Source organism: Phaethon aethereus, assembly GCF_964289735.1.
Source record: "Phaethon aethereus genome assembly, chromosome: 9".
NCBI classification, from domain to species: domain Eukaryota; kingdom Metazoa; phylum Chordata; class Aves; order Phaethontiformes; family Phaethontidae; genus Phaethon; species Phaethon aethereus.
In genome coordinates, this window is record NC_138585.1 from 26316382 (window position 1) to 26340065 (window position 23684).

The 23684-nt window shown below is 41.0% G+C and overlaps 1 protein-coding gene across 2 annotated transcripts in view; it reads left to right on the forward strand.

Moving 5' to 3' along the window:
- Positions 1-292: 292 nt before the first annotated feature.
- The window catches only part of PPM1L (protein phosphatase, Mg2+/Mn2+ dependent 1L), a gene marked incomplete at both ends in the record, with an annotated part of 97316 nt that continues 73924 nt past the window's right edge, over positions 293-23684 (forward strand). The window contains one exon of one of the 2 annotated variants that reach the window (XM_082003567.1): positions 293-695. In XM_082003567.1, the coding sequence (XP_081859693.1) occupies positions 293-695 (403 nt within the window). The remainder of the gene's footprint in view (positions 696-23684) is intronic. The other variant, XM_082003566.1, reaches the window with a different exon arrangement.

The window sequence follows — 23684 nt, forward strand, 5'->3', positions numbered from 1 at the left end:
CGCGGGGGGTTGCGGTACCGGCGCAGCCTTCCTCGCCGGGCCGGGCCCGCACCTCGCCGCTCCGCGGGAGGCACGGGGCGCCGCGGGGCCGGGAGGCGCCGGTGGCCGTCGCCCGGCAGCGGCGGGGCGCGGCGCGGCCCCCCGAGGCCGCCGGCAGGAGGAGGGAGCGGCGGGGCGCGGGCTCGGCGCTGCCCGTGGTGCCCCAGCGGAGCATGCACTGACCGGCTGCCTCGGCTCGGCGCCATCCCAGCCGCGCGTTGCATGGTGTGGGGACACACGGTCTCGATAATAAATGATAGAGGATACAATGACTTTGCTGTCTCTGCTGGGTCGGATCATGCGTTACTTCTTGCTTAGACCGGAGACCCTGTTCTTGCTGTGCATCAGCCTGGCCCTGTGGAGTTATTTCTTCCACACGGATGAGGTGAAAACCATTGTTAAGTCCAGCAGGGATGCGGTGAAGATGGTGAAGGGCAAGGTGGCCGAGATCATGCAGAATGACAGGCTCGGGGGGCTAGACGTGCTGGACGCAGAGTTCTCCAAGACCTGGGAGTTCAAGAGCCACAACGTGGCTGTCTACTCCATCCAAGGCCGGAGGGATCACATGGAGGACAGGTTCGAAGTAATCACTGACCTGGTGAACAAGACTCACCCCTCCATCTTCGGGATATTTGATGGGCACGGAGGAGAGGCAAGTGCTCAGCTGGAAAAAAAAAAAAAAGGAAAAAAAGAAAGGGGGGGTGGGGATGGTTACAGGGCAAGGAATGGATGTGTTCTCGCCCACCAGGTTTATGTGGTTACCTTGAGACGTTGGGGGGGGGGTGTCGCTAAACGGGGACTGAAAGACACTCCATTCCCTTTCTCTCTCATTATACTTTATACGATCGGCACGGTATTAAATGTGTTTATACCCTCTGCCCTTTAGAGTAGTAAAGGTTTAATTGAACTAAAAGCCGTTGGAGGTGGCTCTTAACGTGCGTGGAATAACGATGATGAGCACAAACTCCCCGGAGTCATCTTTTGTTACAGCGAAGTGTGGTGTGATCTGATTTTGGCAGAGGGCTGGTCTCCCCCTCCTGTCAGGAGCTGTGCTCATCAGCAGCGGTCAGAGAGGAGTCCTCTTAAAGGAGTCCTCTTAGAGGCAGGCGTGTGTGCAGCCTTAAAGCCGGTCGGTGCGCCTAAAACGTGTCTTCCCAGTAATTCCCCCTCAAGTGAGGGACCGGCGAGTCACTGAGTATCGTGTTTGTGAATTGCATGTAGTTTTTAAGTCATTACGACTGTGCTGTCATACTTCTCCCCTCCCTAGTGGAAAGCCAGGAAAGCTGTCATTTTGAAACTTTCTGGTGTTTAACCTCTTAACTTTTTTAGGCAGAGTGATTTCCTTTAGGTTGTGCTATGTAATTAGTATTACAGCTCGATGGGATACTTCATTTATTACAGATGACAGATGTTGAAACTATAGCTTCCTCTTCATTTAGGATTGTGGTGCTGCCATGTAGATTTTTATATAGCACAAAGCACATGTTTCATAACTATGGAAAAGGACAAAGAAGTTGTCCTTGTGTGACAAATTAGCTCTAGCAACTGTTATGCTGGGTATGCCATAAACTTACGGGTTATGCTGGGATGTTGGAAGCTGGAGAGAAATGTTGAAGTTTTTCACGTAAGTGCTCCTGCCGAGGAGGGGTAAGGCAGCAAGAGAGCTTGGCTGTTCCTCCAGCTGCTTCCACAGATCAAGTAGTCAAAGTCCTTCCTAGAAAAGCATTGGCAGTGACCAGACACTAATGGAGCGCAAGGATGGCAGCTGCTGCCCCTCCAAACCTGGAAGTGCTGCCTGAAAAATCCAGGCCTTAGGCACATCATCAAAAAGCTGCTCTTCTGCTGCCTGCACAGCTGTAAAGGGAGTCAGTCATCTGTCCTACTGCTGCCTTGCGGTGTCTAGCATTTTTCCCTGCTTTAAAATAATGCAGACACTTTGGATATTGAAAATTGTTGGCTTCATAAAAAATTCTGTTCATGATTGAACCCTGTTTTCCTTTTTATGTCTGATTTCAGTTGGGGCACATTTGTGCCAACTCTTACTGGCATATTTGGGCGAGTTAACTATTCCTTGGCCTTCGAGGAATACAGGTAGAAACGTGTATGTCTTGCAAACCAGTACACATCTCCTCCTGAAGGAATACTAGCTCTGATCAGTGTATTTGGTACATCTGGCTCTTTTGTTTTCCGAGGCTTTGGACGGAAGGTGCTTGTGCTCTGTCTTCTGCCTTCTTCCCCTTTGTTTAAACCAACAGTTTTCCTTGTCTGAACTGATCAGACAAAACAAGTTTGTAGAAATATCTGCGTCGCATTTTTAAAGAGTATTCTGAGATTGTTGCAGATAGAAGTATGATATACACCCTTAGGCTTTGGCATTGTGAAAAAGGGTTCTTATTTCTTTCATTAATTTAGTATCATATATGTATCTTGCCTTACACTTGATTGCAAACTCAGTGTATTAAATAATCCAAAACTAACACAGAGAATAGCTAAATGACAAGAATGTGCCCTATATATTTTGTTTGTTTGTTTTGTTGTGGATCTTGGAATTGCATCCATCAGATATATTAATGATAATACTGGATCCATGAAAAGCTCATTTGTCTTTTGTATTCTGATTCCTCAGAACTTGCTCTAATTGATTCAGTGGCAACGTATGAGGCTTTTATAAGAGGCCTGTCATTTTGAAAGGTTTAGCAGATCTCTCTCCAAACCTTACTAAAGTTAAGGTTTTAAAAATGTATGTCTCTAGTATCTCTTTAGTTATCTTTCTAATGAAATCCCCAGGTGTTCTTAGTGCCTTTACTCCTACAAAAATAAGTGCCTAATCACTGAGGACATAACTAGCTTCCAGCTTTAGATTTTATGTAAAACTGATCGGAAGAGCATGAACTGTGTGCTGTGCATACAGCAAAAAATAAATGATGAAAAATAGGTTTTAATCTAAGCAAGTCTTGTAGCTTTTAGTAGAAAAGATGAGAGGGAGATGAACTAGCAAAATGCTCTTATTTAATCCATAGTACATAATACAACATTTCAGGTCTGTCTTTGAACTGGTTTTCTGGATGTCTTATTTATTTATTTATTTTTAAAAGATAAATTACTTTCTGGGACACTTTACCTACATATGTAGCAAAGCCTTTGTGAAGATTAGATTTTCCATATGAGCAACGATTAAATTTCTTTATGTGTGTTTAAAGAACAAAGAACTACTAATCTCTGGAGTTACATCTGAAACAAACTGTTCTATATGAGGAAAAAATGTTTTTCCAAACAGACAATACCACAAATGAGATGCTAGATTTAATTCCTTCCAGCTATATACAATTACTTCCTGCCGTATCATGTTGAAGTGGAAAGATAGAGAAGCACGATTCAAGTAATGTGGATTACTGTGTAGTGCTAGTTTGTGAAGATTTCTGAGTTCTGCTTAAATATTGCCAACATTTTGCATAAATTCTACTTTTCTGTTATGTCATTTCCTCTTCCATCTTACAATTTTAGCCTGAATAGGTTGGCAGCCATTTACTAAAATTTTGTGGCTGGCTTGATCAGAAAGCAGTAAGCAAAAATAAGTATTAATACTCTGTGTTACAGCTAAGAATCTGGTGTGCTGTTACAGTTACTTGTGTAAGGCAATATTTCAGAGCTAAAACTCGATACATGGTGTGTAGTGTAGTCTTCCTGTTATAAAAAGTTAGTTTGTTTTGTGAAGATTGAATAATAATAATAATAATAGTAATAGTGCAGAACAGGTGGAGGGCAGAGAAGCAGACTTAGAAAGAATGAATAAAAGTTTCTGCCTGTTGTTTCACTGAATGGCTTTGGCCAAAGGAGCCTTCAAGGCGATCTAACTTAGAATCAAAAAGGAAGACAAGAAAGTGTTTGTCTGTTCTCTCATCAGCTTCTTTATAAGGCTTAAAGATGTCTTGAGTGCTGCTTTTTTTTTTTCCCCCTTCTCTTTTTTCCCCCTTTATTTAGAAGGTTAGGGGCTGTCTAGACTGGAAGATTGAGAAGTGGCAAGCTACACAGATGATAAAATTACAAACAACGAGCTTGAAAGCTGAGCAAAGGGAAGGATGGATGCTTAATCAGAATGATTTAACTAATTTAACTAGCATTTACTAAAGGGTTCTTTTCTCACATATTTAAGGTTTAAGCACTCAGCTTAATGAGATCTCAGTAATAGAAAAGAACAAAGTAGCTCAGCTACCATCTGCAGTTTTATCATCATGGCCACGTTGCATATTTTTTTTTTATCCTAACCCGATGAGGTGAAGACTTTAAAAATAATTATAGTAATAGATAGTACCTTATATGCTGCCTGTGCTTGTTTGCAGTCATAAACTGATGTGGGTAACAATGGTGGGAAATTAAAGCTCAATGACTGTCTCATAAAAAATATCGTACCCTTTTTCTCTTAGCCTCCTTAAATAGGAACATGGCAAGGTTCATTCCTTATGGTCTGTAGGTGTGGATAAGAGCATTTTGCATGATATAATTGGTTTTTAGAGTTGCTGTTAGAGTGTTGAACTATATGAAATACACCTTTTTATTTTTATTCATAGTGTAGGGAAAGATTGTGGAGCTTAAGTGTGAAAGGAAGGAATTTGCTATATTAACAGCTAACGTTTGTAAGCATATACAGAATCAGGTACTGCTCTGTGTTCCACAGGACCTTGAAATCAGTAGCATGAACTGTTGGCAGAAGTCTCTGGTTACTGATTAACTCACAAAGACCAAAAAATAATAGAAAGGCCAGAAGATAATGGTGAGAGTCCTTAGTAGCGTTGTCTGAGACTATGGAAACGTGAACACTGGAGTAAGGCCTGGAGAAGAGGGCACCGTGCCAGCTGTGTTTAGATAAGCCTGCTGTGCATTTGAAATACAGGTACTTGAAAGCATGATTAATTCTTCCCTGGTTCATTGGGGTGAACTTGCTGTCGTCTTCAGGCCTGCCGCATCAAAGAAGTTGCCGTGAGGCTAGGTCGGGAAGGGAATCTCTGAAATGCTGCATGTGGTGGTAATAGCTCATGTGTATATTCTCCTCCTTTAGTGAACATGGGATGACATGGTCCTCAGTGAAGGCGAACGGGTAAACTACCATAAACTTACTCAACGGGAGGATACCAGCAGAGCAGCTGTAATTCACGCTGGCAGAATAGGACAGTTTCTATACGCTTGTGTTCGTACCAGTTAACATGATTTTTAACCACTTCACAAGCTGGTGACCTGAACTTACCTGGCTGTAGGCTGTGCTATGATGATGAGCATCTTTTCAGGCATTGATGGGGGAAATTTGTTCCATTTAATTTTAGATGATAGTTGACAGTTGGAGGATAATGTTTGCCTTCTACCAAATATGAACTAATGAGCTAATATTTTTATTTTGTTGATCTCTGGATTTTTCCTTCTTTCTTGGTTTCTAATACTAATAGCAGAAAATGTTTATGATGTGTTAAAAGAAGAGAAAGCTAGCAATTCTGTGTTTTTTTCCCGAATTTACCCAGGTCTGTTCATTCTAATTCAAACCTGTTCCTCTGATACTGAACTACTTAAGCAAACTCAGTGATGAAAACTTATTTATCATACTTTTGAGTAAAGACCATTAAGGATTAATGGTTGGAGATTTTATAAAATACAAGAATAAATCAAACAACAGCTTTGAGGTTTTATGGATGTTATAGCCTAGGTGTAACATGAAGTCTTTTGAGGCTTTGCAGTTTTTAAAAAAGAAACTGCTGGGATGGTTTTCCTTTTATAGTAATTTCCTTCAGTTTCTAACCTAGAATCCTCTGCAAAGTGCCTAAATGTTTGAATAAATATTTACATAGGTGAGGTCATGTTGATATGCAAGTCTCAAATCTGCTTATAAATTCCACATGAGTGGCCTAAAATATAAGCCGAAATGATATACAGGAACATTTTTGTCATTTTGTTTAGTTTATCCAAGTTTTGATTCTTGGATATCATGTTACAGAGTTATGATTTTCACCCTACAAAGCCACGCTTATTTGATTTTTTTTTAGGTTTACACTATATGCTCATTTGCTGTACAAAACTGTGACTTAAAATTGATTAAAACAGTGTAAAATTATGTAATTGGAAGTAGGAACTCTTATTGCTGCCATTCACAGCTGTATCATTTGGTATAGAATTGAGCTTTTTTCAATTTTTATAAAATCTAAAAGTCAATTAATTTTAAATGTAGTCTGCCAGCTTAGCTTGGATCGGCGCTTCCATGTTTGGGCACACAGGCAGCCAACTGATTGCCACTGGTTTATTAAATCAATTTTGATTCTTAGATGCTTTCAGATTATGAAAGTCATTTAAGTTTCTCCGTGAACTTGAGTCACTCAAATACTACTCCATAGGAAGTGTTTGTGTGCATGCTCTTGCTGCGTGGCCGATGCTCAGCAGTTTATCCGTCGCTGTAGATGGGGAGGATATTTCACAGCTACCGAACAGGAATGTTCAGACCACAGTTGTTAGGGTGCCTGATGTTTTTTAACTTGATACCCTGAGGTAGCACTGCTGGGGCCACGTCCTTAGATACATAAGCAATCTCTAAAGATGGATCGAGGCTCAGAAATGAGCAACATCTTAAATTGCTTTAAAAATGTGCTGACATGTGGTACTGGTACTGCTTACCACACAACGTGGGCAATGGTAAAGACTTTTTAGCTAGTCCTGCTTAATCTAGTGTCCAGCCTAGACAATAATAAACAAATTTAAATACAGTTTCGGGGCAGTAGGATTTTGATCGATTCCGTTCCGCTGGTCAGGAACTTGGACATTTTTGAGTGTAACAGTGTGAGAGAAAGAAAATTTGGATTCTTCTGTTGTGGGGGGTTAGTTAAACCAGCAGATTGCTCTGGCTCTGTCTTGAGTGTCATGCTTTCAGTAGCTCTTTTGGACCAGAGTAGTATTTCTCCTTCCTCCCTGTTGTTAGAGATCCAAATATTTATGGTGTAAATTGTTCCTTAAAACTGAGTTTTGGCTTCTGGCAGTTTCATTTTTTAAACAATCTCCTGGCATATGGATGCTTTGTTTTGCTGCTGTCTGGTTTTGCTGGTGGCTGCAATTTTCTACAGCAGTCTTGGCCCTGCTGGAAGGCCCTGTACTAGTTGCTGGGTTCCCATGCACTGGATCTGGCACCTCTAAATTTTCCCTTGCTCTCAGGACTCTTCAGCCCTGTCCCTCTTCATCTGGCCCATCTAGCGTGCTTCGTCAGCACACAGGTATTGCCTTCACAGAAGTGAAACTACGGGCAGTGCTGCACCTTCCCCCATCCCCAGGAGCCTTTGGACATGCTGTTCTCTTTGGAAATGGTTATGTGTGAGATCGGTCAAGCTTTGTGACCCAGAAAGGCAACCCAAAGGTATCTGGCAATAATGTTTCTTGGGTATTGAAGTTCACGGATTGCTCTTCAGTTTAAGGACAGCATAGATACTGATAGATCTGGAAAAAGGAACAGAATACTTATATACTCCTTCTGTAGTGCCCTTTGGTTTGAATCTATGCCCTTGAAAGGAGAGTTCCCAAAACTAATTTAAGGGCAGCAGCTGCTATAATTAAGCACAGAAAGTCATATGACTCTAGCTCCACTTCTTCACTGTAATATTTGTTAAAACCTTAAAGTTTAATTGAACTCACCCACCCTTTGGACCCTATTGCCACCCTCCCTACACTGTGCCCCGGCAAAGCAAGCCTCCTCACCCACACACCCATGTCCCCTGCTGTCCAGGCAACTTTGTCACCATGCTTCTGTACCTGAGCATCCCATGAACATTACATCTTCATCCACTCAGGAGATGCTCCACCTCAGGAAGCTGTACTCTGTTTGCGCTTGGGTCTTTGCACCGGGTAGGTCCTTCCCTGCGCGTGCTGGGACCCAAGCAGACCCAGGAGGAGCTGAACAGCGGTGCTGGGGTGCTCAGCCTGCATCTCAGGTGGGATGCCAAAGACAAACAGTACTAGGAGCTGTTGCTGCTCATGCCACGTGGCACATCCGTGCTGATTAAAATGATCTGCATGTTCATAGCAGTGTGTGTGCATGCCCCAGTTTGAAAACCTCTGCAACAAGTTCGGGAAAGTATGCCCTGTACCACTGCCGTCTAAGTAGGGAGTAGGTACGAGTAAGGCTCTTTTTTTCTTTAAAACGGCTTTTACAACTACAAGTTCCCTTGCGCTGCTGCCTTCCTAGTCAGGTTCAGGTTATCATCAGCATTCACCATCAGTGGCTGTTACTAGATACCAGTCCAGCTGGACAGACCCGTTTCCCTGGCTCATGGCCAGCCCAAGAGATCTTCCATGTAAAAGAAGGTCATGAAGATCTAATGACCTTTTGTCTTTATTAGCCCTGCAGAGTTTCAGTTCATCCTGAAGGTAATAAGACAACAAAGATGACAGATAAGGCAAGTCCAAAAGGAAGTTTCCATCCTGACAAAGTTGTACATGCAGGCAGCTCGTGATCTCTGGCAGGTTGTAAGTTTTATGCAGAATCAGTAGCTGGAACAAGTTGGAGACTTTCTTTCTTTTGGGCTGTTTGGGTGCTTTTACTCCTGTTGTTTAAACACTTTGGCTAGTGTTTTTATTAAAGCAGTTTAAAACTTAAGTGCCAAATGTAGAGAAGTCATTTGAAAGCAGCGTAGCTTTTAAAAAATGTAAATTTCATTGCAGTTCACAAGAAAAAAGGTTTGCAGATGCCAGTATACTAATAAATACTCGAGTCAGGGTAAGTAGGGGAGACTGGTGAGAGTGTGTAAATTGTGGTTTTATAACTGCCCATTTATGCCGTAAGGCCTGATATTTAGATGGCAAAGCTGTTCCTGATCTGGTTTAAGTGAACTATCTTGATCACATTGAAGAAATAAAAGGAACATAAAGTACTTGTTAACACTAGGCTTTCAGGTCTCGAATAATTCACAGGCCATAAAATCTACCTTTTTACTCTTCTGCAAGTCATTCCAGAGAAGTAGCTGTCAGGTGGTTACATATGGCACTGAGCTGGGACAGGGGCTCGGGCTCCGGGAGCGTCCAAGTTGTCGTGTGATAAGCAGAGTGGACAAGGGGAGAGGAAGAAGCATCGTTCTTTCGGCTGGGTGCCATAACAAACTTCTGAGAGCTGCGTGGCAGCACGGCGTACCAATCCTGCTGCTGCTGATACAAATTGATTATGATGCTGAAACATTGCTGGCTCTCATCATCTCCGACCTTGTCTGATTCACAGCTGTGTGAGCAGCTGACATCTCCAGCCAGACAATCAAAGTACGTGTTTTAACTGCTAAGCCACAATGCAATTATCCATAGCACGTCATGTCGGCAAACCTCAAAGCTCCCCTGGAGAAATGAACATTTATTTGCATTTACTTTCAGCGCTAAAATGTTATCCCTTGCAAATTTTCTCATTGTCATAAGTGTTGAAAAGGTGCTTTTTTTTTTCCCCAAAAATCCCCTTCAGGGGTAAACATTTGATTTTATTAAGTTCTGTTATAATAGCTGAAACTGTCATACAGTACTGCTTTCAGTCAATACGCTTTTTAATGTAATAAATCTCTTTACTTTTTCATTCTCTACCAGATAGAAAACTGCTGGAGGGCATGAAACATTTCTTCGGATAAGTGAAAGTGTGTGGCTCATAATATAGTTCTCTGATGTGCCATGGCTCACTTGCAGTTCGTTAAACTTGCATTTTAAATGGGAACATGACGTATTTGTAGGTACTGTATGCATGGACTGCACCACAGAATTGCCTAAACTTTCCCTGAAATGTGTTTCCTCCAAACACACACTGAAGCTGAGGTATTCAAATACCTGATTGTGATCAGCATTAAATAAAATGTCTATCCAAGACTATGTGCTTCAGGAATGGAAACTTAGTGTGGGAGTAGGAGGAAGGGGAGGACGAAACATGCTTGTCTCCTTAGTTTTCTTAATGTTTATACCCCTAAGCTTTCATCTACTTTCCTGCATTTGAGTGTGATTTTTTTTCCTTCTAATTTTTCTATCCTTTTAAAAATTTATTTATTACTTAGGTCTTTTCAGAGATATATAGAACACTATGTTGGATGTAGAAGATGCTTTTAATGTGGTTTTTTTTTTTTAATCTGGCCTGTGAGATGTGGTTACAGTGGTTTTATTTCTGCTAAGCAGGGAAGTTGGACAAGAGTCTGGATGATTCCACTGAACAAAACTAGTATGTTCATTAGATATTTACTCCAAATCATCCTAAGTTTGTCCCTTTTATTGGTATGGAAGAAAAGGGAGATCACACAGGAAGAAGAGTAGGTAAAAATAGTCTCTGGTTCACAAGGAGGAGAAGCAGCAACACTGGGAATGAGAGCATCTCATTTCCCCAAAGTGGCATTAACTGGGAGATGCCAAACTGACCAAAGTCATATGTAGGATCACAGTACATGTAGATGGTTCTGGTATAACTCATGTTCTCCTATAACTGAGGTGAAACAAGATTTTGTTGTGAAAGGCCTATGCTAATGATCACCTGATAGTGGGATCATGATGCTCAGCACACCTGATCACAGCAGCTGATGTGAGGACTAAGCCCACTTGTCTGTGGGCAGGATGCTGCTGGGATTCCTGTTGGAGAGAGGTGAAGGTGAGTGGCCTTGCACTACATGCTTGGAGGTGCAGTTAACTCTGAACTGTGACAAGGAAAGTAAATTTTTACTAACTGCTTGAAAAAAAAGTTGTTGCTATCTTTTCTGGCCATGCAGGTGAAAGCATCCCGTGTTCTGACCAGAATAACAAGGCACAGGGACTCCAACTGGAGTCCCCCAAGCAGGAAGGCGGTGAGGGAGACAAGAAGTGGAGATTGGGACTTGAAGACAAGAATGGGAGTAGAGGAGAAAGGGAAGAATAGTGTGTGGTTTTTGCATCGTAGCTTGCCTTAATTTTAGATTGCTGTAAGACTGGACCTATTAAATAACAAACTGTCCTAGCAAGATCACCAAACAACCGTAGGAAAACTAGTATCAGTTTCAGTGTACCATTGTTTATAGACTGCCTGAGATCCAAAACCCGAGAGATGTACGTGTGAGGGTTATTTCTGTCATTTAGGATGAATGCTGTTTTATCTCTCTCTGTGCACATTTGAGAGAAACAGAGAGCATGAGCGTGCATTTTGGCAGCGTTTCTTTATGGCTCTGGAAAGAGCACTAACAGTTTTGTAACTCTGGATGCTCTGAAAACTAAACTTTGCCCTCTTTGTTTCTACTGATGGTCACTGGTTTGCTGGCACGTATCGACAGTCCTTATTGCTCAGGACTTAGAGAACAAAATGTAGGACCAGCTGCCTGTTTCATAGTGCCAATTGGCATCAACATGTCAGAGAAGAGCTCCAAGCAGCCCCTCTTCTTGCTTATGTTTCATGCATAAATAGTAATGTGAGGTGCCATGTTAATTTACAAAGAGATTGGTATGATGGACTTTTTCATTTTGCAAAATGTTTTATGCTTTCATATAAAATACATGACGTAAGTTTGACCTTTTTTTTTAAAAGGGGCGTGCCTTACAACTACCATTGCAGTAGTGGTTTTGGAAGGCAAAGTAAAGTGATTGAATTCTCTGTGGATGAATGTTGCATAAAAGATTTGTAATCTTTGGCAATTAGAAAATTGTTGCTGAGGTTAATGATGATATTATTTTTAACTTTGAGGGCAGGAGCAATCTCCTGCCTCCGGGATGGAATTATTTCAATCAGTGCTTTGAATAAGCACTTTCTGTGATGGTTTAAACTGAAAAACATTTAAATTATCAATTTGAATTCTTTTTTTGCTTTAGTATTTATTTTAGCGATTATTGATGATACACTGATTCACATTATTTTTATTTTGTATTGTTTCTGAAAAGGAGACTAGTATTTACTATCCATTTTTTCTTAGTTGAGATTTTTTTTTCCCCCCCCTGGTTTTGTGTGTATATCATAGCTGTAAATACAAGCAGAACAAAAAACTGAATAAGAGGCCAAGTAATGTATCCACATTTGTTAGAAGTTATTGAATGATTTGCATCTAGAACTAATTGTATGCAATTAAGCCCCTGGAGGGTGAATTGATTTGAGACAGACTTCTGGGACTTTTAAGGTCAGTTTTGTGATGGAGGTCCTCTTATCATGCATCTTTTCCTGAGACCTGGACTTGGTGGCCAGCTAGTCCATGATCAGGTCAGGTACAGTCTCCTCAGACTCCAGTTATAACTTGAATTAGAGCAGAACAGACAAGAATTGGAGGTAATTCTACCTGATCAAGCTAACCTACAACCTCTTCAAAGCGAATGATGGTAAGATAGTAAATAATTTCACAAACACATTTTTTCCTGCTTAGGAGATCCTGCTATTCTATAAGGTATTCTTTGCTGAAGTATTGGAGTCCTCATCTAAACCCGCTCAAAGGCTCTGTCCTAGTGGCTTTGGTAGGACGCGGTACCTTGATATTGCCAGTTCAGTAACTATTTCTCTTCAACCTTCAGAGGCAATAAGTCTGTTTCCAATCTATTATTTCAATTAGTTGTCTTATTAATAACTTATATCTCAAAGCCTGAGAATATAATCTTTGTTAATAGTTTTATTTTTAAATAATGGGGATTTTTAGAAAAGCATCTTTTATCTATCTTACCTGCCTCCTTGTAAAGAACAGTGCTAGTCTGCCTGGTAGTGTCGTATACCAGCTCAAGACGGTAGCCGCATACTGGTTCATGTTGCAGGTCTGCATGTGATGATTAGAAAAATACTCTGAGTAAATTAGAGTATCTCTTCGATATGTTGGGTTTTGCACACTTTTAAGTTGCATGAGTTGGAGTTTGTATATTGTAAAGCGTTCATCATTCATTGTTCACTGGCAATTGAGAGAGCTGCTTCTAACAAACTATAGACAGCATTATGATGCCATGACAGAAGAGCCAAAAGAAAGCGTATCCAGCTGCATATTGGAATGAGCTGTTTCAAATGCAGGTTTTAAAAGCTTTTTTGGCATGTGGGTTGTGAGTCTCTTATTAAGGAAAAACCTGACTGTGAAGGAAGATGAAAATCATGTTGATGAATAATATGAAAGGCCGTAACCTCAAACCTATTATAGTGAAGAGAGATATTTTTACTGGAATGTTTTGTTACCGAGTTTCCCAGCACTCCCAATTGATAGGAGAGCTAAATACAATTTCAGTGACAATCACTGTTTAATAGAATTTTTTTTACATACAAATTGAAAACTTAACATTTTGTCTGTCACAGTGGCTTTAAGCTCACTGTGCTTCTGGTTCAAAGTATTTCAAAAGTGTGTCATGAAAACGTATTATACCTCTGTGAACAGGTGTTTTCAGATCATTTTACAGGCTTAAATTTCTGCTTATGTCCCTTGGCTGATCCGATACAAGTCGGTAACACAACTGAAAATAGAACTTTATAGTCCCCCTCTCATTCTCTCCCAGGTGCAACTGCTCCTTTTCTCTCTGTCAGACACAAACATCATTAACCGTGTGCCTTCCGTTATTTAATGTCACACCATCACCTACCTGCTGGGATTTGCAGTCTTCAGTTTCTTTTCTTAATGTGGTTATCAAGAAAGTAATGGCACCGAAGACCCAGCAGCATCAATGCTTATTTCACATTGGTACCATGGATCTTAGTGGTCGTCTTTCATGCCAAAATAATGTTACTGACGTGTCCCTGCCGCTGTGAGAAACCCTGATTTGAACCTGGGGCAAGCGCTGTGCTACTGTTTGTCATATTTTAAATGAACTTTCAGTGTTTTGTGGTGAAACAGCATTTTTGGTTTAAAAAGTGATCTAAATAAAGGCATGAGTGTGAGAAGGTGGCCAGCTGTTAGACCTAGCTGGTCACTGACCCGCTCTGTTGGGCATGACAAGGGTGAGGATCACACTGGTTTCTCATTAAGTGAACTCCCAGTCCCAGTGGCTGATTTGATCGCTGAAACTCGCTGCTGATGTCATGAACTCATCACGCGCGTGACCTGTGAGTCTGGCACTTCATCAGTCATTTCTGGAGCTGGAGGGGGATCTGCCTGGCAGTTTCAGGAGACCCAAGCACGTAACCAATTAACTGAATTAACCCCCAGAGCTTCCAGCCCTTCTCTGTGGTACTGTGCAGGGGGAGAAGCTGAACATAATCTCTGTGCTCACCTGCTTCTCTGGAAGGGGGACTTGGTGCTCCCTTTCTTTGCCAACCAAGAGTCTTTCAGCGTAGGCAGCTAATGGCAAGACTTGAAAACTTGGCATAATTTGTCCTCTCTCGAGCAACATAAAGGAGAGTCACTGCAAGCAATCTATTGCTTGCAATTTAACTGCTGCAGGTGTTGCAGCGTGGGTTCCTGAGGCAGTAGGCTTTCTTCTCTCTAATTTTCTGGTCTTGAGACTTAAGTAAATGCCCTAGAAGACTAAAATCTTCCAGCAGCTTTTGATCCAGGAGACCAACTTCTAAGAGGCTGGGGATGTGAACACAGCAGCAATGTGGAGGCTGGAAGTATTGGTAATGTTTTCTGCTTTAAATAAGGAAAGAAAAGTTAAATTAGGGAACATAAGGGGTTTTTATTCTTTTCATGAAAATGCCCCAGAAGATCTAGTTAAGTGGTTTTGGTTTTGACTTTCAAAGTTACGTTAATAAAACATTTAAGACCGCCTGATCTTTCTTGAATTCAAGTGCTGTATTGCAAGAAAATTGCCCTTGGCAGTGAGGGGCATTTCAAGGTGAAGAGGGATGAGTTGGGAACAATAAAAGGAAATTAAATGAATTAAAATGGGAGTGGGATGTCTGTGTTTTATCACACCTCTGCATAGCCACGTGAGGAGAGGAAATCAAATGAAGGAAATTAAAAAAGTGTGTGTATACCCCAGCTGAACAAGGATCTTACTATTGTCTGGAGCTTATAGCTTAAAAAACTCTGCACCACTGGAAAGAACCTACAGGCATTATTTTTATGCAGCAAAAATTAGAGATACACTAAAAAATAAAAATGAGAGATGATGGTCAAAAGGACCAAATATGTAAATATTTTGTAGGGAGAAGTAATTAGTGGTAGGAATGAGCTAATGCCTAGGCCTTGAGCTGCCAGAGAATCTAGATTCCCCAATGAACAGTTTCAAAATGCATCACCAGTGCCTTCTCTACTTCAATCATTATGCCGTAATACCCAAGAACTTATTCAAATGTCAGAGTTCAAGAGCCTGTCACGAAACTGTCTTTACAGGAAGAAAATGAGTCAAGACACTCCAGGAAAGATTTTTTTGGTAATGTGTCTCTGAAGATGCCTGTGTCCTGGGAAGCACAGGGCCCCTCGATGTACTTTTGCAGTTTGTGCGAGCACCTCTTTGCATCTGGATTTGAAAGCTCTGGCCCTGGATTCAGGCGAGCATACACGGGGGCACAGACGCCTGGAGGGAACTCTAGCAGTGGTGTAGCACTGGCAGCATTCCATAAGTCATCTGCAGTTTTTCGTCCAACTCTAGCTATGGTGCTGTAGGTTGATAAACTGGAGAAGGATCCAGGCTGCTTTAGGAGTTATCAGTGTTCCCTGCGCTTCAGTTTGAGATACGAGGCCAATGTTGTCTTGACCTGTCCCTGTTGTACGACCTTATTGTTTCAAATGTGATAATTTTGAATATTTGAGACTATTTGAACCACTTGGAATTAGAAATATGTAAACGATCTCTTATTTGCATGGACTTGAAAAGAACAGAGGTATTTTCAATTACAGTTGAATTCCAAAGGGACTGAAGTAAGGATGGGCTTAACTGCCTGGTGCGTGCCTCGCGTACCCATCAGGTACGTGGTGACTGTGGGGCATGTACCTGAAAGGGGAGGCAAAAGTGCAGGCTTTCTTATCCCTGTCTTCCTCTTCCATTAGCAGAATTTATAGCATTATGGAACACTATTTACAGCATAAAAAGACCCTGACTTCTTAATTTATCAAAGAATAGAAACTGAAGATCTCATCCTTCCAAAGTGAGATTTGAGGGAAAGTTTAAAAACTAAGTGAAACAAGCCAAGTCTTTTCCCTTCCTTTATATAGAAAAACAAAATCAGTTCATTTGTTCCTTGATTCATTCTGATATAGATATGAATATCTGTTTCAGCTTGAAAGCAAAGGTTGAAACAAGGATCAAGAGGGACCCATATGCTGAACTGACTTACGGAAGTTGGCTTTGTTGTGCACTTGTGTATGTGTGTGTAATACTCGTGGACACCAGATATATATCCACACTGCTCCTGCATCTGGATAGCTCTTGCTCAAGGACCTGCTAATGAAAGCCACCACCAGGCCAGACAGAAGCAGTGACAACACAAAAATATCTGTGTGCATGGAAGTAGCTGTAACGAGAAGTTTCTGAGTTTTCTTGGGTATTCATCCACGCCTCTTGTTTCCAGCTGTGTTGTTTCTAAAGCTCTTGATAGAAGAGCGATTTGTTGTTTGGGACAAAAGTGAAAAGGGAGGGATGGCTGCTCTGTGAGCAAGGTGCACAGGCTTTTAATATATTTCTGTGCGTTTCATGGTATTGGGTATTGCCATGCTGGTCTGAGAGGTGATAGAAGAGTACAATTGCAAAGTCTTGGGTATCGGCATCTCTCTTGTAACGGCAGTGCACCTGGATAACGTACTTCAGGATTTGCAGAGAGTCAGCGCTGGCTTCGCCTTGTGAGTTCTGAATCGGGAAAAAGCGCAGCTTGTACAGAAGCCTGAGGCTATAAAGGATTTAACACTCATTTAAAATGTTTCTGAAGAGAAGAGAAATATTGCAATGGCATGCCCAATTGTATCAGGTTACGATAGTTTGGAAACTAAGGCATGCCTGTACCACTGTCTCGGCTGTGGCATGTGCAAGCTTGTTCACCATGACTTGTGTAGCTGTTGCAGCACTCCTTGAGACTGAATAAAGATGTGTAAAGTTAGCCTGTGTGGGACTCCATCTTACAACACCCACATGCTAGCAATATGCAAAGAAGCTATTTAAAATTGGCACTGCAGCACAATAGTATAGATTATCTTCAGTACGAATACATCTGCTGCTGTCTCCGCCAGACCTACTTAATTCCTCTTCATTTTTCCCAGCAACAAATTTGAAATGTTTAACTGCTTAAATGAAATATTTGTTAGCTATTCTGGGAGTTAATACTTTGTGCATGAAACCAGATTGTTGTTCATTAGGATGGAATTGGGATTTCTAGCTAGTAAGAGAAAATAAAAGTGCTGTTTCAGATTCTGCCATATGAGAGAATTTAGCACTAATTACTAATTCTATGGATATTAGGTTTTGTTATTTTATATACAGCTTTTTAAGTGCAGACTTTAAATCCTCATATCCTGTCTTGAAAACTGAATTCCAATCTGAACTTGACAATCTAGATTTAGATAGTTTTGAAACGTGAATAGGGAAGCTTGCAAAGCACTATCCAGCGCTATATCTGGATTTCATCAGAGTTAGTAATGCTGCTTTTTTTCTAGACAAGAAATTTGCATGCATACTCATTTAATGAATCAAGCATGGGGAGAAACATTCTGCGGGATTGGTCATAGTGCGTATGTAAACAGTAGAAGGTCAGACTCCAAAATGTACTGTTCTTTTTAAGTTGAAAGCAAATAATAACCGTAAGGGTTTCATACCCTGAAAGTATATTTAATAGAGATTTATTAACAGCTAAGAAAGGTCTTCTTTAAAATGAAATCTGTTATTACATGGGTATATGTTTAAGATCAGTGACGTTTTGCTTTCATTGCTTATAGGTACACAACTTGCTTGTCATGATTAGTCTATGATCCTTGCTATGTCAGTGCAGATTGGATTTAACAAAGGAGGTGATTAGAGAGTTTACTGAAGTAACTTTTTGCTCCCACTTCATAAAGGTTGCTTAAAACTGCCCTAAAAGTGAAGTTCATAAATTTTTAAAATTATCCATACAGTAAAAATTGTGGATTTATATTGGCTGAATAATTCATTGCTCCCTGGTTGTAATCGTGATGTGACTGCTGCCTTTCCCACTGCAAAGTTCTCAAGACTTCTTTAGCTGCAGTGCATTCATCCAGACAAAATGGAAACGGAACTTTGAGACCAAAAAAGAAAAGATTTAGTGTGTGCAAGTATGTAAGGAAAGAGATGAAGAAGAGCAAAGAGAGGATAAGAACTGCATCATTGTGCAGATGTATTAAATTAATTTCTGCTTTTTGTTAGGATGTCCAGGACTAGTAGTCTGCCCTCTCGTGATTCTCCCAGATGGTGTTTTCAGTCCTTGTTTGGCTGACAGAAGATGACTGGAATGACAACTATTTATTATGCCAGGGGAACGCCTTGGGTGGACAGCGGTCTCGCTCTGCAGGAACTCTTTCAAAGACTGTTGAGCTAATGTGTGCTAATATAGGAAAACAGATGCCATGAAACGCGTGTGAAGCATGGGAGAGAACCCAATGAACAAAATTTTCCTCCGTCTTAAAGAAAAGGTGGAGATTTCTTTAGTAAAAAAATACGAATACTTGAAGGAAACATTGTGATATTTCACCAACTCAAAAAGAGCAAGAGGTCTTACTGAAAATATGCTATTTGAAGGCTACAGCTGTTCATTGACAAAATGTATTGGAGACAAATGCTGGGAATGACGAAGTCAAGATAGGCTGTCTAGAAGATGGAGAAGAATCTGTGAGCATTATTGGTGCTTAGGCCTCTATTAGTCAAGAGGGTCTTGAAGATTTGTTATTTTAAATTGTTCCAAGTGAAAAAAAATAAAACCTTTTTTTAGTACCTCTGTAAAGCTGTGTTAGCATGTCAGAGGCTGAGTGTTTGCTGTGTATATTGTATCTGCCATTGAAGTGGCATGGTGGTACACAAAAACTTGTTTCACTGATTTTCATTGTGGAAACCAGATTTTGCTCTCAAAATATTTTGAGTATCTGTTGTAAACATGATCCTTTAAAATAATTTTTGTATTTATTACTGGGTTTATTAATCCAATCTTAAATTGATTCCATCTTAATATATGACTTCTCTTTAGAGAAATAACACAGTTTTAAAATCTGGATATAGTCATACTCATGTTCTGTGATTATTTGCTCTTCCTCAATCCTATAATGCTTTAGTCTGGTTTTGAGGTAGTGACCCTCCGGTGCTCAATATTGGTTGCAATGGTGTCCTCCAGAGTTCAGTGCACATTCTCTTTTTGAAAAGTTACGTGTGAAAAACTGACTTTCAATTCTTTACGTATTGAGCGAAGGTAGAAACGAAGAGAAACTTTTGACATATTGTAAGGGCTTTAAATCTCTAATAACTACAGCTTTTCAGTCTGAATTTGATTCTTATTTACTGTGCCAAAAACAATAATTTTTTTGTGGGTTTTTTTTTTTTAATTTCTGAACTTCTTTACAGAAATCATGCAGCACTGTAATTCTGCTTGGAAGACTCTTCCTGAAGATGAGACTATTTCTTTATCAACTGAGCAGCTGTGTTGCAAGAAAAAAATCTTATTCTAAGACTAAGAGATGTGGAAATAGACTTTTTGGGAATGACCATTACAGCTGATGCAAACTGAAGGACACTTGCTAGCAGAGCAAGTCTGTCCGGGAAAAGAAATTGAAATAGTTTGAGTTAATCTTATTTTTTTCATAGAAGCAAAAATAGAAGTTGAAACAGAAGTCATCTGTAATTTCACAGTATTTTGACTGGACACAAGCAGTTTTCTTCAGTGCTCAGCAGTTCAATAAAGGAGAAGAAATAATATTTTTTTTCTTGCTATTTCAATAGACCTAAAAATATTATCTGTAGCTACAACAGAGAAAAAGGAACTGATTAAGTGTCATATAATTACTTAAAATTATCTAATTTGTCATGTGACACACACCTATTTGTTTGCAAAATCTATTGGGTGACTGAGTAGGAAAAAGGCATTTCAAAACAGAGGTCAAATGCTGAAGTTGAAGATGTTATAAAAAGGCTTTTGCATGTGGACAATCTCCAGTCAGTGGGCAGAGCTGGCAGGGAGTCGATAAATCTTTGCAGGAGTGGTCACTGCTATGAATTCCCCAGCTGTGAAGTTACGCTGACATCCAAACACCTATAAATGTGCTAATTTTTTCATGTGTGCTTTTTCATTTGAATATTTTCCGGTTTGAGCGAGTGGCTGCATGGTGCTTAGTTGCCATCTGAGGCTAAACCACGACATCTAGCTATGTGAGAGGTCTGTACCGGGATGTGTCTCGGATGCGGTCTGTTGGTAGCTGCTCTTGCTTGATGATGTTAACGTGATGTTATTCCCCATCTGCTTTTTGCTTTCTCCTACATAAAAAACTTTGCACTGAAGTGTACAGCCCTTGTCTTCTGTTTGTAATGGGGAGAAAATGTATTTCCATATTCTAGGAATGCTTAACTCCATGTAGTGTCTTGAAAATGTGATGACACGTTCAAGCGACGGTCACAAGTAACCGTGCCCTTGGGCTGCCTTGCAAGGAAGAAAATTTTCTTTCTTTGTGATGCATTAAGATCCAGGTGGTACTCTTAAATATACATGAAATTAAATATATATTTTTTCTAAGGCAGAATGCTGTATGTATAAATTAATGTTTTCTAAAAAATGGTCCTTGCTTTGTCTTATCAGAAAGGCCACAATTATTTTACCACAAAAGGCACAAGTAAAAGTAACCTAATTCTTTCTCTGTGACAAAGCCTGTGTGCCTGCAATTATCCTTCTCCTGCTGTTCAGTTAGAGATGCAGTGTCTGGAGAGAGGGAACATCCTAACCAAGATGCTAATTAAAGGTCTAAGCATTAGAAGAATTTTATTTATCAGTCAGCTTTCTTAGGTCATGTGTCTTTTGATTTAGCCTGCTAGTCAGTAAGACAAGGAATATATGTCAGATACATGTATTTATACACAAACACGCACGCGCACACACTTGATCACAAGTGAACTCCTAGTCTTTAAGTGCAGAAATAAAAATCCTCAGTGTGATATCAGGCATCAGATGTTTGCCTAAGACTTAACACAGCAAAAATTGGCAATAGTTCATTTAGATTTCATGCTAAATGCAGACGCCATTGTGGCAAGAATGAAATACAGGAAAGTCCAAACTGCAGACTGCTCTGCCACTGAAGCCTGGAGCACAGCAAAAAGTTTCAAGGGGTGCAATGGGAAATTTGCTTTGATTTAGCAGTTCTTGGCCCCATCACAAGTTACTTGTAAACAGACTCGAACTCTGTGGGTGAAAGCTTCGTGAAAATGTTATTTTAACAGGTGCACATAAGATGTTTAATGGGTTCTGGTTAGCCCTATGGATTGGTGAATAAACGTGAGGAAGTATTTCGAGAGTTATGTATTTCTGGCTGGTCCAAAAATCTGCACTAGACTGTCAGCCTTGTAGAGATGCAGACGCAGAAAACAGGCAGATGTGGTAGCAATCAGCATGAGCGCGCAGCGCCAGCATCATGAAGAGGTATCTCACAGTCCTTTGCCTTTCAGGTGGTCCTGGTGTTCTCTGCCCTTGAGAAACACCTGCAGCAGGAATGCTTTTATACTGCTAGAAAGAAAAATGTCCTAGTAAGTCCATATTTCTGTGTTAAAACATTTGTCTGAAATCTTTAGGAAACCTTTAATATGGTAAATACACGTATTTTGGTGGCTCTTTTAGGGGAGTATGCTGTACCTTCTTTAAAAAGAAGATGAAAAAACAATTATGATAGAACATTTCAGTTATTGGACACAGTGTACAAAGCACTAATCTTCAGTGAGTAGTACCTTCTAAAGTTAGACCAGGTATCATCAGGAAATTTGCCATGTGTATAGCTTCCTGCTTTGGATTTAGAGTCATGGAGTAGGTTTCTTTCCAAGCCCATCAAAAATAGCTCTAACCAGTCTTCCACAGACTGTAGCCTGTATTTTCTTAAGGCTCATCTGTATGCAGAGGTTCCAGTAGATTGACATTTAATTTGTTTGCACTAAATTACTTTGCATCAACATACAGGTCTTAAAAATCCTGTTTCACCCTGTAGCTACCCTTTTAACTGGCATAGTTGCCTTCTGCCTACCCGACTTGGTTTCTTGTTTTTCTGAACACTCCAAACACTGCAGTTGAAAGTTTAGATAGTTAAACTCTCCGTGGACTTTGCTTTCTCCGCAGCTTCACTGTGCTAAAAAAAAGGGCAGGGGGGGCATTCTTAATTCCACAGTCCCCTCTGGGACTGTCCTAATAAAAACCCAGCATCTTGTCAGCCAGCTGAGTTGAAATGAGGTTGTTTCATGCAGCTGGGTTGGCGATACCTCTCTAAGCTAAAAGGTGTGTGGGTTTTGGGGGGTTTGCTCTTGTTTATAGCCTGCTATCATAGCAAACGAACACATGAGCAAAATAAAACCCTGCGGAGCTTCTCCGCCAAGATGAGAGTACTTTTTCTGACAAGCTGTGTGTTCTATCCAGTGAAGTGAGCCAAAGCCACCAGGTCGAAGCTACCAGCTGCTGCTCAGGGGTCCGACCCCGGGTGGGCGCAGGCGATGCGAGGGAGCGCATGGCCGGGGCTCCACCAGCCCCAGCTTCTCTCCTCGGCCCCAGCACCCAGCTGTGCTTGTGCTCACAGCTGCTTTGCACTAGAGTAAAAAATACATTAATTTATTCCGGCGGGATGACTGAGACTACAAAGGTGGTTTTTACCCCTCGTCGAGGCGCACGTATCGCAACTCATCTGCTAAACAGTAAGTTGCTTAGCAGAAGTAACCAGGATGTGGGTTTGGGGCGTCAAACTGATCTAAAAGAGGCTGTTTCCCCTCGCTGCAGCACCGACCTTGCCTTCCTCCTGCCCTGACACTTGACTGGCTGTCGAGGGCTGCTTCAGGAAGCTAAATTAGCAGAAACTGGTTTTTTCCAGCTGGTATCTACAGGCGTGAGCTCACCCTGGAGCCAGCAGGAAGGGAGGAGAGGGGACGTGGGGCAGGGACCACCACTTAGCTGGGTTTCAGCGCACAAACATTGTCATCTCAGGCACTGCTTTTTCTGTGTAAGTGTGACATAAAGAACCTGTTTTTCCTTGCAAAGGCAGTGCCCCAGGTTAGGCTCCTTGGGCAATCTTGCAGCATTTCTGACTCATTCTCTGCTGTTTCCTACCCCCACCCCAATCTTTCAGTGTGAATTTTACACCTGTGTCTTGTTGAAAATATTCCTCCTATTCCTTTTCAAACCCTTCACTGCCTCCAAATATTAGCTTAGCTCCTCCGGCCTTGGTGTCACAAGTATTCTTTACGGACCCCTTACTTCATTCCTTTTTTTTTTTTCTTTTTTCTTTCTATGTCTGGTTTTGGACATTAAACTGCTTGTGGTTTTGAGTCTGTCTGGGAAGCTATGGGAGACGTAATTGATTCTTTACAAATGTTGCAGAGGTGTGGGAGACTAGCAGTGCTGCTTTTCTGCGTGGTTTTTTTAAACTACAGCAGCAGAAGCTAGCCATAGTTCACGTCTTGCAAAAGAATATGTTTTGTGGGAAGAAGGCAGGAGAGGCAATTAAGGTGGTGTTTGAGTGCAGGGGTTTGTATGTGCATCCATTGTGCTGGGGTACAATGAATTACTTGTCTCTGATATGATAAACTGTTACTGCAGATTTAAAAGTGCTTCAGAATACGCGAGGCATAGTAGAGACAGAACAAATCTTCCCAAA